Source organism: Trematomus bernacchii, unplaced genomic scaffold (assembly GCF_902827165.1).
Source record: "Trematomus bernacchii unplaced genomic scaffold, fTreBer1.1, whole genome shotgun sequence".
NCBI lineage: Eukaryota > Metazoa > Chordata > Actinopteri > Perciformes > Nototheniidae > Trematomus > Trematomus bernacchii.
In genome coordinates, this window is record NW_022987689.1 from 13,330,258 (window position 1) to 13,347,595 (window position 17,338).

Genomic DNA, 17,338 nt, shown 5'->3' on the forward strand with positions numbered 1-17,338 from the left:
GGAATAGAAATTGCTGGGGTGTAGTGATTATTCATTTTATTCTCAGCCAGTCACATTACCGCTCCATAGCAATTAAAACAGCTGTGCCAAACACATGGGAACAAAGTTTGCTCAGTTATCACAGGGGAAAGCAGAGCAGCTTTTTACTTATGAAGTCCTAAAGGTTTAGATGTAATGCAAATGTGATGCTAAAGGAAGGTCAATTTGCATAAGTAGAGCAGCTTTCTCATTAAGTGAAACGATAAAAGAGAACAGAAATAATCATTGAAGAGCAGTTTCCGCAATCTGAAATTAAATTAAAACAATTTCCTTCCAGCAAAAGGAAAACTAACCTAAAACAATCTTCTATTAAAAACAAATTATATTAAAAAAAATTTCAAGGTTTTGATGAGATATTTTAACCTGTTCTACCCTGAGCCTGTTTTTCAGGTCTCAGGCTCGAAAATGACATTCCCAGAACAAATGACCATATCTTCCCTTCTAAAAGGGTTAAATTAATAATCTTTATTCTCAAAGTAATGATAAACCTGTGAGTTGGATGTAGAAAAGTCAGAATCAATATAGATGTTTTTTATTTTAAAGAAAATTCAGATTGAACATAGTAAAAAAACTGTAAATTATAGTGTCTGTCCAAGAATTCTTTTTTACTTATAGTGAAAACTACCCTTGGATGATGGGTTAGTAGACTAAAAGCTTTAGGAATCCAAAGTACAACATATAACAAGTACCCTGTAGCAAGATTGATGCAAAACAAGTGACATTTGACCTTTTTAGAGAGATTTAGCAAAAAGAAACCACTTCTGGGGTCATTTGGGTGGATTTGACCTATCTCTGGCCCCCCTTGGTCGATGAAATCTCTTTATAACCGCTAGAGCCAATGGAATCGAGGGAAAGTTCTACACACACAAACACGTTACCAAATAAGGAGTGAGAGTGACGCATAGCCAAAACCGGAAGCTGCATACACTCTAGTGGCTACCTTTAGCAGCTAACTTTTCTTCTCCTATTTTTACATAAAAATGGAATTATGGATTATAAATAGGGCTGTCAATCGCATGATTGACCATAGTTAATCGCAAATTAATCGCACACTTTTTATCTGTTCTAAATGTACCTTAGAGGGATATTTTTCAACTTTTGAATACTCTTATCAACATATGAGTGGACAAATATGCTTTATATGTTTGTTTATCATTTGAACAATGACAAATATACTCATGAATATTAAACACAACAACCTCTGAACATTACAAATATTCGCCTCAATTCAACCTGGAACCTCTCTCTCTCTTGTGTGTGTGTGTGTGTGTGTGTGTGTGTGTGTGTGTGTGTGTGTGTGTGTGTGTGTGTGTGTGTGTGTGTGTGTGTGTGTGTGTGTGTGTGTGTGTGTGTGTGTGTGTGTGTGTGTGTGTGTGTGTGTGTGTGTGTGTGTGTGTGTGTGTGTGTGTGTGTGTGTGTGTGTGTGTGTGTGTGTGTGTGTGTGTGTGTGTGATCGTTGGAGCTATGTGCAGCTCAAGGCATATATGCTCGAACGGGAGCTGCCTGGACGCTGCGATCATGTTGCGCGCACTGAGTGTGCTGACTTTTCGTACAATGTCCCACTGTCTGGCTACCTGCATAAAGTCAAGTGCTCGGCGCAGTTGTCGGCGAAATGTCGCTCCTCTGTTTTCATTGAAACAGCTCTTTATATCCGTTGCTAACAACAACAACAACACGTAAGGTGTGCCTCGCTCGTGCGAGTCGCGCCACACATCCACACACCCTCCCGGTCCTCCCGATGGCCAGTCCGGGCCTGCCGGTGAGCGTGGAAGTGTGGTCTGCCACAAGCGGGCGGCAGGAGCGGGGCTGTCAGCATCAGCTTGTAGATGGTATTTTAAACTCGATGCGCTCTGAAACTACGGGGTGGCAGAGGACAAAAAATACACATGCGTTAATCGCGTTAAAATAATTAGTGGCGTTAATTAGGACAGCCCTAATTATAAATAATTTTTTCAAAGCGACAGACACATTATTAACCTATGGATTAACCGATTCAGCCGCGTAAAATAAAGCTAGTAGTTTACAGTGTTTTTGAAGTGTCAGCAGTTGATCCATCACTTTGACCGAGACCTTGATATCTCCTCTATTGGACGGGTTATCGGTAGAACTGTAACTATGAGATGACAAATACTTTTGTTAACAAAAAAAGGAAAATAAAGCTATTTTCATAATCAATGAATTTAGTTGAATGTGAAAATGACAAAAAATGCTGTTTTCAGGCTCCTTTAATGTAAGTCTCCCTGCTATTCTCTGTTTAAATGTAATACATTAAAAATAATTGTAATACAAAGTAAATATCTTTGAGTTTTGGACTGACATACCAACTGAAAAAAGTGGACAGTATTTCAAATACAATTCTGACTTTTATTAACAATGTATCTTGATAATACATTTGAAGCCTAATTGATGTTGAATTTTGTACAGACATTCATGGCCACCACAATGTACATTTTCACTCTCCAATATAAATGTGTCCATTACTTTAGAGTTCTTATTCACAACTGCTAACATGGACAATCAGAAAAGTGAACATATGGGAGACCATATACCTTCTAGTGTCAGTAATACCCATATGTCATTGTAAGAGTGTGAGCATGCTGATGATAGCATGTAGCTCAGCACACTTTAGTGGCTAAGTATGATCCTCACACAGCCGCTGGCAGGGCTGTTATTTTGTATGACTTGATAACGCTATGATGAGTGACTTTATTATGAAAGCAAAAAAAAGATTCCCTCAACCATCTGGCGCTAATTGATTCTGTTGATCAATTAGCGCAAGAAAAGAAGTACAACAGAGTGAAGGAAACATGTTGCATGCAGCCATTTTGATGCGTGACACCAAAAGACACAGCTGTAGTTAATAACATTAATGACTGCAGTCCATATATGGATCTGAGCCCTCGTTAACCAAATTAGTAACACCTGCCGTGCTCTCCCCGCAATGATGAGTTCAAATGTCTGCCAGGGAAAAATGGAAAGATTAATTATCTAGAAGAACATAATTGGTTCCCTCTCCTATCACTTGCTTTTCTCAGAAGAGTGACTTCTTGCATTGTGGCTAATGAACAACTAAAATGATGAGTCGTGTTAGCTAAAGTGCCTCGTCACGGAAACGGCGCTCGTATATTAGGATGATGGTGAAAGAATTGAGCCGTAAAACTAAACCAAAAAAAGCCATCTGCAAGTAAATAACACATTGTGCCTGATAATGGGTAGCAGGTAATTTGTTCCTGAAAACAAACCTAATTGTTCTCCCGCTGTTCCCGGACCCCCTCCTCATCCTCCCCTACTAGGTTTGATTTGTGCAGTGGAGGCAGATTGCTTTGACAAGTTCTTAATACAGATTCGAACCAGCGTACTGCATGCATCCTCTGTATGCAGATGATAGTCCCTTTTATTTGAAAGGTCTTTGAGGGATGTTGTACGTACACCCACATTTTCTCTGCCCTTCCTCTGATGACCGTAATGCAATATGTTTCCAGCTGATGGTAGGATAATTGGTCAATGTTACCTTTTTAACCGGGGCCGGTAATTAACGTCAACTTCACCTTTTCCGAGTCTGTGTGACAGATGCTGGCTGTGACATTTATTATGTCTACTTCTCTTTCCCTCGCTCCTGTTGTTCCGTTTCTTCTCTGTCAGCTCTCCACTTGTCTGCTGCAAACTTCCTGTCACTCTCTATCAGCATATCGACTTCGCCCGTCATCCGCCTCCTCGTCACCACGGGCTTCTTATCTCGTCATGTGCTCACCTTCCTTTTGGTTTCCGTCAGTCTATCGGTCTGATTGTGCTCCATCTATTATGCTCACCCTCTGTCTCTGCTCTTTGGAAATCTTTCCTTTGTTTTTCTTCACTGTTTTTTGCTGCTTCACTGCTTTATTACATTTGAATTAACCTGAAAACGGCTATATTTTCACCACTATCTTAAAAGGTAGACTCCCCTTATCTTCGTTAACTCTCAGGATATTTAACCAAAGACATTTGATGGACTTCACCATCCAGGAGATTGGGCTATGCCGCAAATGCTATGCAATTCATAATCATTTGTTCACCTTCCTTTTGTTTTCTGTCCGTCCAGCATCTGTGCTCTGTCTATTGTGCTGACCCTCTGTCTCTGCTGTTTTTCCTTTCTTTTCCATTTCCCAGGAAAGCGAGAGATTCTCTGCCAACTTTCCGCCAGTTCTTCAGCTCCGCATTCAGCTTGACCCATGTCAGCCTGGCCTCGGTGAAAGTCCCTCCTGATATGCTGAGGTGAGTCTCTGTCAGAGAAAAAGGGTTTTCAAGGAAAAAACGTAATTGTTTGAACAGCAAATGGATTAAAAGGAGCATCTCTACATCTTACAGTACTCCTGTAGGTGTGCGCCATTTGCATGTTTTATTTACGTCTAGATTATTTTCAGATTATACTCCGAAAATATATAGAAGTCCTATGTAAATGCAGCCATGGTATATTAAAGATGTTATCACCCTAACAACTTTGGGGAGTGATGAGATGCAGATGGCCGATGCTACTTTTCTCTCTGAGAAATATAAATAAAATATTCAAAGATAAACAATTCAGTCCGATAAGCACATCAAAGCAAAAATGCGCTGTCAAGATACTCAGCTTTTTATTTTTTTAAGGAATGGCCGGTTTGACAGAAGAAGTGACCTGTGAAAAATAAACCCTCCAGATTCACAAGTGGGAGAAAAAACACTTCAGTGACTGTCATAAATATACCAAAGCCACATCTGAAAATGCAAGCAGAATGTTAAGTGGACACATATAAAGGTATGAAGGAGGTTGAGGAAAATGTTCAGGTTTAAAGAATCCAGCAGTACAGATGAAATGGGAAACTGTATGTTGTAATTGATATATATTGGCTTAGATGGCAACAGATAACATCATATAATGTGTAGTTTACGGAGGTTTTAGACGTTAAATAACAATTAGACATTTCGCAATCCAACATGCTGAATCAGAATCTGTATTCGTAAAATAGCTTGAGTTCCGCTCATTTAGACTTACACTTTGGGAAAAAGCGGAGAAGCGTTATCGGATTGGTCGGTAGTATCTGCAAATATCCTAAAGGGGAAGTACGTGCATTAAAACAATTCAAACAAGGTATTCCAATGGTCTTAGAAATGTGAAAATATTAATAAATATGATAAACTCTCTCTCAGTTCCCCAAAACTAGAGCTCTAAAGCTCAAATGTGTGATGTCATCAGTTTAGGGTCTTTAACAGCTCCCTAGGCAATGAATTGCAAATAGATTATAGAGACATAGTATTTTTTTTGTGCAGAGCTCAACAATAGAATAAAAGCTGATTTGGGTATTAAAGTAGTTCCCCTAAAAATCAGTCTCAAAAAGTATATTTGGGACAAAAAGTTGGATTGATAAATCTCATTGACCTTGGTTAACTTCCCTAATTAGTTGATGCCCAATAATGATGAATTTGGTAACCAAATCCTTAAGCAGTATTTGCAGCTTTGTTTGTTGTGGGACTGTGATTATATAATGAATATTCCTTTGATGGTGATCAGCTTTCCCTTGTGTATTAACTTCTGTGACAGCCAATTGGCAAACTATTACTTTCCCAACATTCTGAGAATGTCTCTGAACAGGGTGTAAATGCTGAGCTAGAAAGATAAACACCAATTTAAGCCAAGATGTAATTTACAAGTCAAACAGACCCGGACATATTGAACTGGTATCATGTTGGAGCGAGGCATAAAAGGAGCAGTTGTGGATGGAAAACCAAAATGTTGCTCTTTGATGAACTACAAACAAATGGATAGTCAGATGTTATAGATTAAGATCTTACTAGATACTTTTTTATTTGATTCATGTTGGACCCATTGAGATCAGCAAACATTTTTGCAAGGGCAACCTGGCCAAGACAACAGCATAAAAGTTGCAAAAAGAGGCGAAATATTAAAATACCTACACACAGTAACGATCACCAATTGAATTTTCACCGTACATTCAAAACCATTAAGTTCAAACTGACTCTTAGTTTTTCAAGTCAATTGGAGGGCTTTTCGAAGGCTCTGTTCAAATAGTCCAAAATATAGCTTCTAGATCTCTTCCTAACCTCTTTTCACCAACCTCAATGGAAAAGGTCATAAGGTCAAAGAAAGATGAAATGGAGATCTCATTAGGTTATAGGAAAGAAAATGTAACTGCACTTACCGAAAAACAACTTTATGTATAACTTAAATATAAAGGCAACAGTGAAAAATTCAACCCTGTCCCTTTTCAATGTATCCATAGCGTACATTAAACAGTGACGGCACATTTAATTGATGCTCTCACAAGGAACTGTGGAGCGGCATTATCTCCTTTCCATTCATAACGGATTGTCCAGTGTACCCTATACTAAAGGATATAAGGAGGGGCGCATTGAAGCACCTTTCCGTAGCATTTAGACAACCTAACCAGCTCCTATAATGGCTGCCATTTCAAACTTCCGGGTCATTTCACTCTGTTAGGAATCGTCCTAAGCATAAATGACTATTGGACCGGAGTAGCGTAAAACCTATTAAAGCTTTCTTACCCAGTTGAGCCTTCACTTGGAAAAGACAAGACCAACTATTGTGATTAAAGACTATAATTACTGTCAGATTACTGTGCAATCAAAGTGCAATATATGATAGAGGTTTCAAAGTCCTAATGGTACTATAATGCTAAAAGATAAATTCTTTATTGAACAAAAACTTCTCCCAGCCTTTCTATCGCAAATGTCCCAGTATGAGTACATCCATATAATTAGCTTATAGAACAGATAGAACACTGTGAATGAGCCAATATGGAGGTGTAGGAGACCTTCATTTGAATATTGGAGCCCACGTTCCTCCTCAGATTGCAGTCCGGAAGCTCTATGCACACATTCATCTAGAGACCAATGGTGAATTTAATCTAAAAGAAAATACACAGAGTCTATATTTAGCTATAAAGAAGGTTTATGATGCAAGTGGTTTATATAGACCCTCATGTTGCCTGTTATTTCTATCTGTACACCCTTTTACCGGCTGTTTCCACCTCTCTGTGTCAACCACCATTTATGAATCTGAAAAAGATACTGGGGCCAATCGTACTAAATTTGACTCCACTCGTGATGCTTTAAGGTGCTTAAGTTGAATTGGACACTTGAGGCCTTTTATATTCTATATTCAACCTTCAGCAAACCACTTTTAAAAATACAATATTTTTCTATTTGACTATGTGAGGCTTGGACTCTTAAAGAGCTCATACCATATGGAGTGTAGTTTGTAGTAGTTTCAATGGGATTTAATCATCAAGGCACGCATTAGATTGCTCTTCGACAATGGAGCCATTTTCTATTATGTTGTTAGACTGGCCTTCAATCGGAGGAGGCAGATTGAAACCCCCGTATTGGCCGGCATCCACCTTACAGACGTGTCTCTGTGCAGGACTCAATATCCTTCCAGAAGATCTGAAGCATCTCAAAGAGAGCGAAGAAACAAAAAAGAACGTTTCCCAACGAGACTAGAAGGAATATTGCAGTTTCTGTAGTAGGTGTGTAGCCCGCTGTTGGCGCTTCTCTTAGCCAAAAAACATGATCAATAGTGCTGTAAACAAAGCAAACCGCCAACAATAGAGAAGCCTGTGTACTGCATCATGGATCTCAGCCAAAATGGACAGAGCGGACTCCCTACTTTTCCTCATTACCTCCCGATGTTGCAGAACTCTTTAAATGTATCCTTAGAACAAGAAGCAACCTCCAGCAGAGCCTTGATGTGCAAATGCCTTTTTTCCTTTAAGTATCCAGCTGGGCCTGTGTGCAACAATTGGCTACTTGTCCCGACTAAATATTGAAGGTTTGTTTTTTAACTTGATTTCCGATGCAGACGTCGGGTGCAATGAATCTTCTTTTTCAAGATACTTTTCCGGGAATCTTTTAAGACGTCTGTAGAACCTTTTAGGTGTGCAGAAGAGAACCAATGGGCGGAACGGGGAGGTAGGGAGGGGGCCGTATGATCTGTCTCAGGTTGTTAGAAGGAGGAAACAAAGCAATTGGATTCATGTGAGTCTTTCTTTCTCTGTTTTTGTTTCTTTCGGTTTGCTTTTTCTTCTGTCCATTAAATGCCTGTTTTCTTTCCTATTTTCCCCCAACCTTCTGTTCTCTCCTCTCTTCTCCTTTCCAATTACCCATCCTCCCTCTATCTCCTCCCCCCCCCCCCTCCTGTTTTTTCTCTCTCTGCCTGTTTTTTCTCTTCAGGGCTCTGTTTCTAGGTCTGTCCAATAACCCTCATATCACTGACTTACACCTGGACATCAGCAGCTGTGAGGTATGCTCTGTTGGTCTGTGCTCCAGGTTTATAAACTCATCTTCTCCATGGACGGACGCCCGTGGCGATCCCATCTCATCTCACTCCTCTCCGCTTCCCTCCCACAGTTAAGGTCAGCAGGTGCTGGCGTTATACAGGAGCTGTTTCCTCGAGTTGCGTGCGTGGGGACTTTAGACATCTCTGATAATGGTAAGAGACACTCCTGCACACACCTAGGGATAGACTTCGATGTTCTGTTGTAGTATGTTATAGGAATTTTGAATGATCCTGTCAACCTATGGCGTACTACGACATGCTCTTATTTAGAACTAACATGGTCAATTAAGTGTCAAAATGTATATTGTCTACTGCCTTAAACATGCATTCTATTGAACAGCCAGCAGGGGGCGATTTCATTGCTAAATTAACTGATTGTATAGAAGTCAATGACAGAATTAACTTATAACCTAATATTTTCTATTTTGAGATGTTTACATTTTAGAATTGTTTATTTCTACTCTTAATCTCTCTTATGTCCAATGCCTTGTCTTTTATGCTGCTGCAACGCAAATAATTCCCAAATTGGGATCAATAAAGTACATCTTATTTGATCTTATTATTCTAGAATACAGCATGATGTTCATTAAGTAAATAATGGTCCCATTTAGATTGAAAAGGTACATAAAGCAGGGAATGCTACGACGGGATTGACAGCTCGCTACCACAGTCTGATTTTGGTCTTTTTAAAACCTTAACCTTTTCAAAGTGAGTTTTCAGTTCATGAAAGTGAAAGGTTACTTCTGGTCACTTTAAAAAGGTCTTGCTCAGCAGTTGGATGAACCCTCTCGCTAACTGAAACACCTTAGTTATTGAAACATCTATTTGAAAGCTCAAAAGCTTAGTTTAAAAAGCTTAAAACAACTTTATTTAATTGCCTTTTTTGGAAATAGACGAACCAGCGTAAAGCTTTAGAGCTTGTGCCATTCTAGAGACTACAAGTCAGGATGTCTGTTTGCATACCCCAACATTGTTGAAGTGAATGACTAAACAGTTGAAGTACCTTGTTAAAGGAGGCTCTACATGTGAGTCACTATTGGTTTTGAGAACGTTAAGAGCTCTTAAGTTTTCAAATTAATTAGTACAATGTTTTTACAACAACAGTTTAATGTGGTGGCTGTTGCTCAGGAAGATGATGGTTTTCCTCCAATTGGAATGTCTGTTTGTTCGCTAACTCCTGCAGTCAACATGTTGATGTGTCCTTGGGCGTGATACTGAACACCTACTTGATGTTAGTTTCCATAGGCAGGTAGCACTTTGTATGGCAGTCTGTGTATGAACGGGTGAATGCTGACTTGTATATGTCGTCAAATAAAAAAAAGCGCTATATAAATGCAGTCCATTTACCATTATGACACTTATGTATACGTGTGCCAAGGGAAGTATGACATATAGCTTCTTCTACAGTTCTATTTGTCTGGAAAGGCTCCTCTTTTTGAATAAGCAGGGGAAATGTGTGCAGCAATAGGGATTCTGCTGGGAATGCTAATCCCCCTTGATAAACACACATGCACATTATAGCTTAGTTGAATTGACAGTACTAAAAGCTCATCACATTAGGAGGAGGTCGGGGGGTGGGGGGTGCTGCAGCAGCAAACGGTGTTAACATTAGTGTCTCAGCAGAGGAAGAAGTGTCAGAGCTGTATGAATAGGATTGGTTGATGTTGAAGGAAACAATGATTGTGAGAGTTGAATGAAGCTGCTGATGCCAATCACCTGATGTTATTGTGTCTTAGACTAAGCCACTGCTCTGTAAAACAATGATGCACTAATTCATGAGATAACCAGATTTTTTTTTTTATATATTCAAGGCTGGATTTCCAACTGTTCAAAGTAAGCAAAGACACAGTCAGCAGTTTAATAGTCAAACAAATTAGTCCTATGTCATTCCCTAAATTATTTTCCTTCAACGTTCTTTAAAAACGTTATGAAGCTAAGGATGGATGTGAGGGAGAGTTCATAAGAAATGAAGAAAAGGCGATCACAGAAATATCAGAAATGACACCAAGTGACGGCAGATGTTTTAGTAGATGTTTTAGAGAGACACAAGACCCAATAATGTCACAGTAGAGGCACAAAATACAAATAGGAATATAAAAGATTTTACTTCCTAAGCAAGAAAAAACGTTTCTCCCGCAGCTCTTGACGTCTTTTGCAAATTTCATAATTAGCTAATTTGTTATGGAACATTCCCCTCTAAAGTACAATACCAACTAAGACATTGTTCGCTAATTTCAGCCCTTCTCATAAAAGGAGCTTAATTACATTGTGTTTAATCAAAGAACACAAAAGAGTCGACAAATTAATGTAAAAATTGGTTGTATTATTCAAGGATGTGTGCTAGTTGAGCTTCTGGATGTAAAATGATGATGAAATTCCCTTTACCTAATTCATCTGAATGAATATGTGTCTCTGGTGCAGCCTTCTCCACTTCTCCTCCTCTGTGGTGTCATAGCTTCCTGTCATTGACACGTGAATAAACTCCCTTCACACCGGAGGCATGTAGGTTTATTTAACCGTGGATATTTTTCCCTCTCTGAATGAGGCATTTAACGCTTTGTCGCTGTCATATCTTGCCATGGTAACGGCTTCCTCTTGGCAGCATCCTCCATCCTTGAGCTTTTTTTGAAAGATGTGAGTGGGTGGGAGCGGGGCAGTTAATTAGGAGTATTTTGGAATTTCAGTGGGCAGTGTGATGTTTCGTTCCAAAGCAGACCAGGAGATGAAAAACTGAGCCTTAAAAGCCCCAAATGTGGCAGAGCAAATGATGGTGTGACGGCCCAGAAAGGTTTCAGTTTGATACAAAAGTTTGTTTTTATAAAAGATGAACTCTCGTACACCCTGTTCTCTTTGGCACCTGTACACATGTAATCCTTATTGAACTCACTTATGTGTGTTTTGTTGTGTGTTCAGGTTTAGATGCTGACTTGCTGGCTGTCATCCCAGCGTTCTCCAGGCACCCGTCCCTCAAGCACCTGATGCTGGGGAAGAACTTCAACATCAAGGGCAGGTACGGAGCAGGCGGGGAACCAGCAGCACTGATGCTAGCGGAGACATTACCCCCATGATGAATGTCTCTCCTCTTCTCTCTGCCTCCTCAGGGTGCTGGAGGAAATTCTGCAGAAACTGGTTCATTTGGTGCAAGAGGAAGAGTGTGTGAGTTGGATTGGATTATACATCAAATCTCCGCCTACACGCGCCGCACGCTCTAAAATCACAGTTCAAATGTTTCTGTGCTCATTCATGTGCATTTTAGAATCAAAATGGGTTCAATCAAAAACTCTTTAATTATCCTTAGAAGTAAGAATGTCCAATAAAGGGAAAATGAAAAAAAATGTATGCAATATTAGATATAAACATAAGAATTTAAAGTAAAGATGTCCAATAAAGGATTACCATATTATATACACATAATCATTTAAAGTGGACCTATCATGCTATATTTGAATAATATAGTGTAGGACCATACCTATATAAGGCATATTTATACTTTTTTTTTTTCAAAATACCAAACAGATCATGCATTTTAGCCATGCCTCATTTTGCTCAATTTGCACTTTTTTAGCTCTGTTTTAGCAAGGGCAGATTCAGTGAGAACAGCACCATCTACAGGCCTGGCATATGTACTACAGCGTCTCCAGCGCTTTCGAACGGCAATGGCCGTGGCTGTCTCCTCCTGATTGGTGGAGTTGGCCCAATAGCCGTAGCGCCACCGTCCTGACGTCAGGACAGTGTTCAAATCTGGATCAGTTTTTATCAGATCCGTTGCAGCCCCTTTTTTAGAGATTTGGGTATGGAGGAAAATAGAGAGGGTTGTGTTTTCTGACACTTGGTGAGTTCCCTGGAACACCGGGGACACATATTCATGTATAAAAGACGTACAAAAGTGCATTTTGCATGATAGGTCCCCTTTTAAAGGAAAAAAATGCAATGAAGATAAAACATTTAATAAAAAGAAATTCCAGTCAAGATCGAATAAAACATATTATACATACAAAAACAAATAAAATATAATAAACACATTATAATTTAATGTTAAAATATACATTTAAAGATAAACAAAATAAAATAATAATTCAAAGAAGAAACATTCCAATAAACATAAAATAAAATATTACACCTTTTTAAGTTAATTAACTTTTCCACAATATTCTTATTTAATGAGATTCAGCTGTATATTGTAAATTATTTGACCACCATAATATATAAACATAAAAAGTGAAGTGCCAGCATATGGACTGATGCTGTGAGGGAGGACAGTCTGAAATCCACACTCGGTAATGACTTCTGTTGCATCTCGGTCATTGAGGCCCAGTCTCTACCTGCCACACACAAAGGGTCTGAACATGCTCTCTAGTCATGTTGTCTCTGGGCTTCTGCAGATGATTAGGTCTCGGTGTGTACGTGCGGCTCCCGGGGCTCCCTCTGCTCTCCGCTCTGCAGATCCAGCATGACAAGTAGCTTACTCAATTATTTAGCACTGTTGATGGTGATAGCTCACAATGATGCTCTCGCACCGAGTTAGGCTTTGATGCATGTCTGCGAGAGCAGTAACAGGCGCCTGGAAGTGAAAGTTCTGACTGAGTGCAACCCGAGTTTATTAGAGATCAGTCAGTCTGGGAGTTGGCTCAACCAGCAAATAATGACAAGTCGTACAGCAGCATCTTAAAGTGTGACAAAGCTTTGGTTGTAGCGCCCCATTCTAATCCTTTGGCTTAGTTTAGCAACAACAAATGTAATCAGAGGCTGACGGTTAGCCTGGTGTAATCCCACAAAATCTACCACCTAGCATCTCTAAATCTCACCTATTAAAGGGGCCCTTTTATGCTTTTGGGGTTTTCCCTCTCCTGTAATGTGTCATATAGGTTTGTGTGCATGTAAATAGTCTGCAAAGGCTCAAATCCAGAAGATCCCTCCAGAGAGTTTATCTCCACACACTCCCCACCTGCATAAAACGCCTCCATTGGACTCCTTTGTTTACTTCCCTAACATAATGACATCACTACGTAACACTGGCGCTTCTATTGGCTAGCGCTCTCTAACACATTGTACATTATAGGCTAAGGGGCGGGACATTTCCGGCACATATCTAAGTGGGTGACCAATCACAACGGAGCCGACAAACATTAAAGCATGTAAACATGTAAGAGTAAAGGCCCAACACGTTACAAGCGAAAGGGAATGAACACGAACACCAGTTGTTCTTGGTGAAATTAAAGTTAGTTATTAACAACTCAAACTAAAAGGTTACAAACAAATGTGCTTCTAATAAACAAAAGAACGAGAGCCTGGTGGGTGCTGTGTAAAAAGAAAATAATACAACAAAAAGAGCTATGTTGTAAATACTAATTAAACAAACCAAACAACAAAAACCTCACTGCACTAGTTCTCTAACACTAAACAAAACGTCATGCAAAACAGCCTTTAACTATATAAATGTGTGTATGCGTGTAAGATTAGGCATGGCTCAATCAAACGAGACACAAGCTGAACAAACAAACAAATAAACTGGTTAACCACAGTTAATCGAAAGACAACCGAAATCAGAAAGCTAATAGAAAACAGAAAGTAGATGAAACTCAAATAGTCAGCAGTCAATGACAGTAAAGAATATGATATTAAAACATAATACATTTCCATAAGTTATAAGTGATCACAACCGCTAGAGTTCTAGTTGCATAGCGTTTATAAATGAAAGCTAACAATATGATGCTGAGGTCCCGTAATATGCTTGATCAGTTGCTGTAAGAAACAAGCACGCAGACACACGACCAAACTCATGATCTCCCCACAGGGCCTGAATGGGGGAAAAAGTCCAAATATACAAATGATTATTATGCAACGGGTTCTCTAAGCAAATAAAACAACAATAAATTATTCAAATGCAATCGTATTCAAGCGGAAAAATGGTGTTTTTAAAAAAACTCAGATTTTCATCCAGGTTCTTGAATTATTGATTTTATAAAATCAATAAAAGAAAACGTGGATGAAAGGTTTAGAAGAGATCATTAAAACAAGGACCCCTTCACAGATGTTTTGAAACTTAAAGCGCTATCTATAATCTACCTGGAATACATGTCGGGTTAAATAGTTTTCGTCGCTTAATGTCACGTCTTGAAACATCAATTCACATTCATCTCCCATCCTCTCTCATCTTGGCTCCTCCAGGCCCTGCACTCCCTCTCCCTGGCCGACTCGAGGCTCCGTCAGCGGGGCACAGTGATGGTCAACGCCCTGGGCTCCAATGCCTGCCTACGGAAGGTCGACCTGAGCGGAAACCTGCTGGAGGACTCCGGTGCCAAGATGCTCAGCAAAGCCCTGCAGATCAACACAACGCTCAGGTGTGTGTTGAATGTTAAAGGTCACCTATTATGCAAAATCCACTTTTTCATGTCTTTTATACATAAACATGTGTCCCCTCTGTGTAAAGAGAGGGGGGGGGGGGGGGGGGGAGGGGAGTGTGTGGAAGAGAAACTCTTTCTTGAGGGAACTTGGGATTGTATCCTTTGCAGACCATTAACATGCAGAAAAACCTATATAACACACTACAAGAAAGGGGAAAAAATCTAAAAACATAGTATGGCCTCTTCAAATATGTGCAGTTTAATATGTGCAATAAGTTAATTTCAATAAGTTTTGCAATAAACATTGAACCAGTCCGGCCCTCGACTAGTACCCATTTTTTTTATTTTGGCCCACTGTGTATTTGAGTTTGACACCCCTGACTTAGAGTAACAATAGGGACAGACATATTTATGTACTATTGACTTATGTTGGTGAGGGCACAGCTCAGGAGTTCAACAGTCCTCTTTCCTGGTTAGAGGGCAGATGAAGGAAAAAGGCTTCAGGGAAATGTAGGTATGATTTGAGGAGAGGATATACTGAGGTTGCTTTGAGACGATACACTGTGTTCAATGTAGTGCTTCAGAGAAAGAGGATGAAAGAGAAATGTTAATACTGGCTGCTCATTCACTGTTTGTGAATGATCTTTTTGACTTGGTTTGTCCATGCTAGACTTTAAATAACATAAAGAAAAATATTGTAATAATTATAGAAATAATCATTTAAAAAATGAAACAAAAACAGAACAAGTACATATATACATACATAAATAATGGTAATTGTAGAAAAACAGGCAAATATTAAAAACTGAAAATAAGTTATACAAAATCATATTCATCACAGTAATAATAAGGGGTATTATATGATAAATTATATGAAAAAATGAACTTCCTAAGCTTTAAATAAAAGTTGATTGCAAGACAGTCATATAACATAATGTTATCATAGTACTTTGATATGTTTGCTCATTTTCTTTTTACGGTGCTACTTATTGCCTTTTTAATTAATATGTTAGTCTACTGAATTTATTTTGCCTTTTATCTTCACTGCTACTAGGGCTGTACCCGTTCGTTGGAGTACTATTCGGGTTTCAATTTCGTTATTCGTTTTTTGAATTTATTGAAAACTCCAATATCAACGTAAGAGCTTGTGCCTCTTCGGGGGGTGCTAACACTTAACCATAAACGTTATCGTTTACTTTCTCCGTCTTTATAATGTAGATATGACTTTTTCTCCGTTAATCTCCGTCACGTTGTTTCCATAGCAACAACAACTTCCTGTCAACAGCGCTAACTCTCCTTCAAAATAATGACCATACAAAATAGGAAGCCAAGCCAAATTACACATATACAACTGCAACAAAAGTAACAAGCACAATGCAATAGCCTTTTCAAATTCAAAGAACACAAATTGGGTTATACAGTACATTAACAAATAACTATAAAACAACACGCGGCCGAATATTCGCTGCTGATTACTACCGAATATCCGGAGCCCGAACATTTTTATTCGGGACAGCCCTAACTGCTACTTTGCTGGAACACTGTAACATTCCCTGCTGTGGGACGAATAAAGCGTTTCTGAATCTGTAAGAAGGTGAGACAGAGAAGGTGGAGGTATAGCTAGGGAAATAGCCTTCAGGCATACCATGTATTTCATCAGAAATGAAAAAGACTGAGGGCAGACGAGTGTTTTTTGGTGTGTTTTGGAACGAAAGGAACAGATGGAAACTCTGAGTGAAGGGGAAAGGAGGACAGTAGCGCTACAGGGGGTCGGATGGAAGCGTTTGGGTGGAGGAAACGATTTTGATATGAACTACAGATGGAGAAAGTTAGGAGGAGAAATAGACCACCTAAGGAGTCAGATTTGAGTTTCTGGGGCAGAGGGAGTCGAGGGAAGGAGGAGGAAGATGGTTGAAAGGAATCGGGCTGAGAAATGAGTGATATATTAAAAACAGGAGTTAGACAGAGCCGAGTGTAGGTGGAGAATCTGCACCATGGAATAACAGAAGCTCATTAGCTGCACCATGCATTCTTAATGTCGGGATATGGACTCGTCTTGTTAATCCTTTTATGGAGTGTGTGTGTGTGGTCAGATAAGTGCATTAACTGTGATATTAGCCGTGTGTGTGTTCAGAGTCAGGTTTATTGCAAAGTAGGTTTACATGTAGCCTACAATGCAACTGCTTTGCTGCTATAATGGTTATATTGTATATATTGTTTTATTCATGGGTAGAGAGGGGGTCTAAAATACGCACACTTTGGATTTGTGCCGAATGGATTACAAAGCCGTTACGTTTTCAATGAAGGAAAATCAAATAACAGTTTTTGTCTATGTATATTTTTTTTAAGCATACAATTATATATTTTATAATATGTGTTTATGTTATTTCAATAATTATTTTAATCTTTTTCTTTTTTTTATATAAAAAAACAAAACAAACATTTTTCTAAAATATTTTTTTGTATGTTTTTAATATTTTAAAATACTTATTTTATTGATTTTCATTTTTTTAAATATAAAAAAAATCAATAATTTCCAAGGGAAGAAAATAACATGACAACATACTCTCAGAATAAAATCATTTTCAGTTTATCAGAATTTAAAGTGGCAGAGCTGTGCAGTGAG

General features: G+C 39.0%; 1 protein-coding gene across 1 annotated transcript in view; it reads left to right on the plus strand.

Moving 5' to 3' along the window:
* carmil3 (capping protein regulator and myosin 1 linker 3) overlaps positions 1-17,338 on the plus strand; it is a 103,513-nt gene that overhangs the window by 53,595 nt on the left and 32,580 nt on the right. Inside the window, exons 16-21 of the mRNA XM_034137102.1 lie at positions 4,186-4,290; positions 8,263-8,332; positions 8,440-8,521; positions 11,282-11,378; positions 11,470-11,524; positions 14,537-14,709. Of these exons, the coding sequence (XP_033992993.1) occupies positions 4,186-4,290; positions 8,263-8,332; positions 8,440-8,521; positions 11,282-11,378; positions 11,470-11,524; positions 14,537-14,709 (582 nt within the window). The remainder of the gene's footprint in view (positions 1-4,185; positions 4,291-8,262; positions 8,333-8,439; positions 8,522-11,281; positions 11,379-11,469; positions 11,525-14,536; positions 14,710-17,338) is intronic.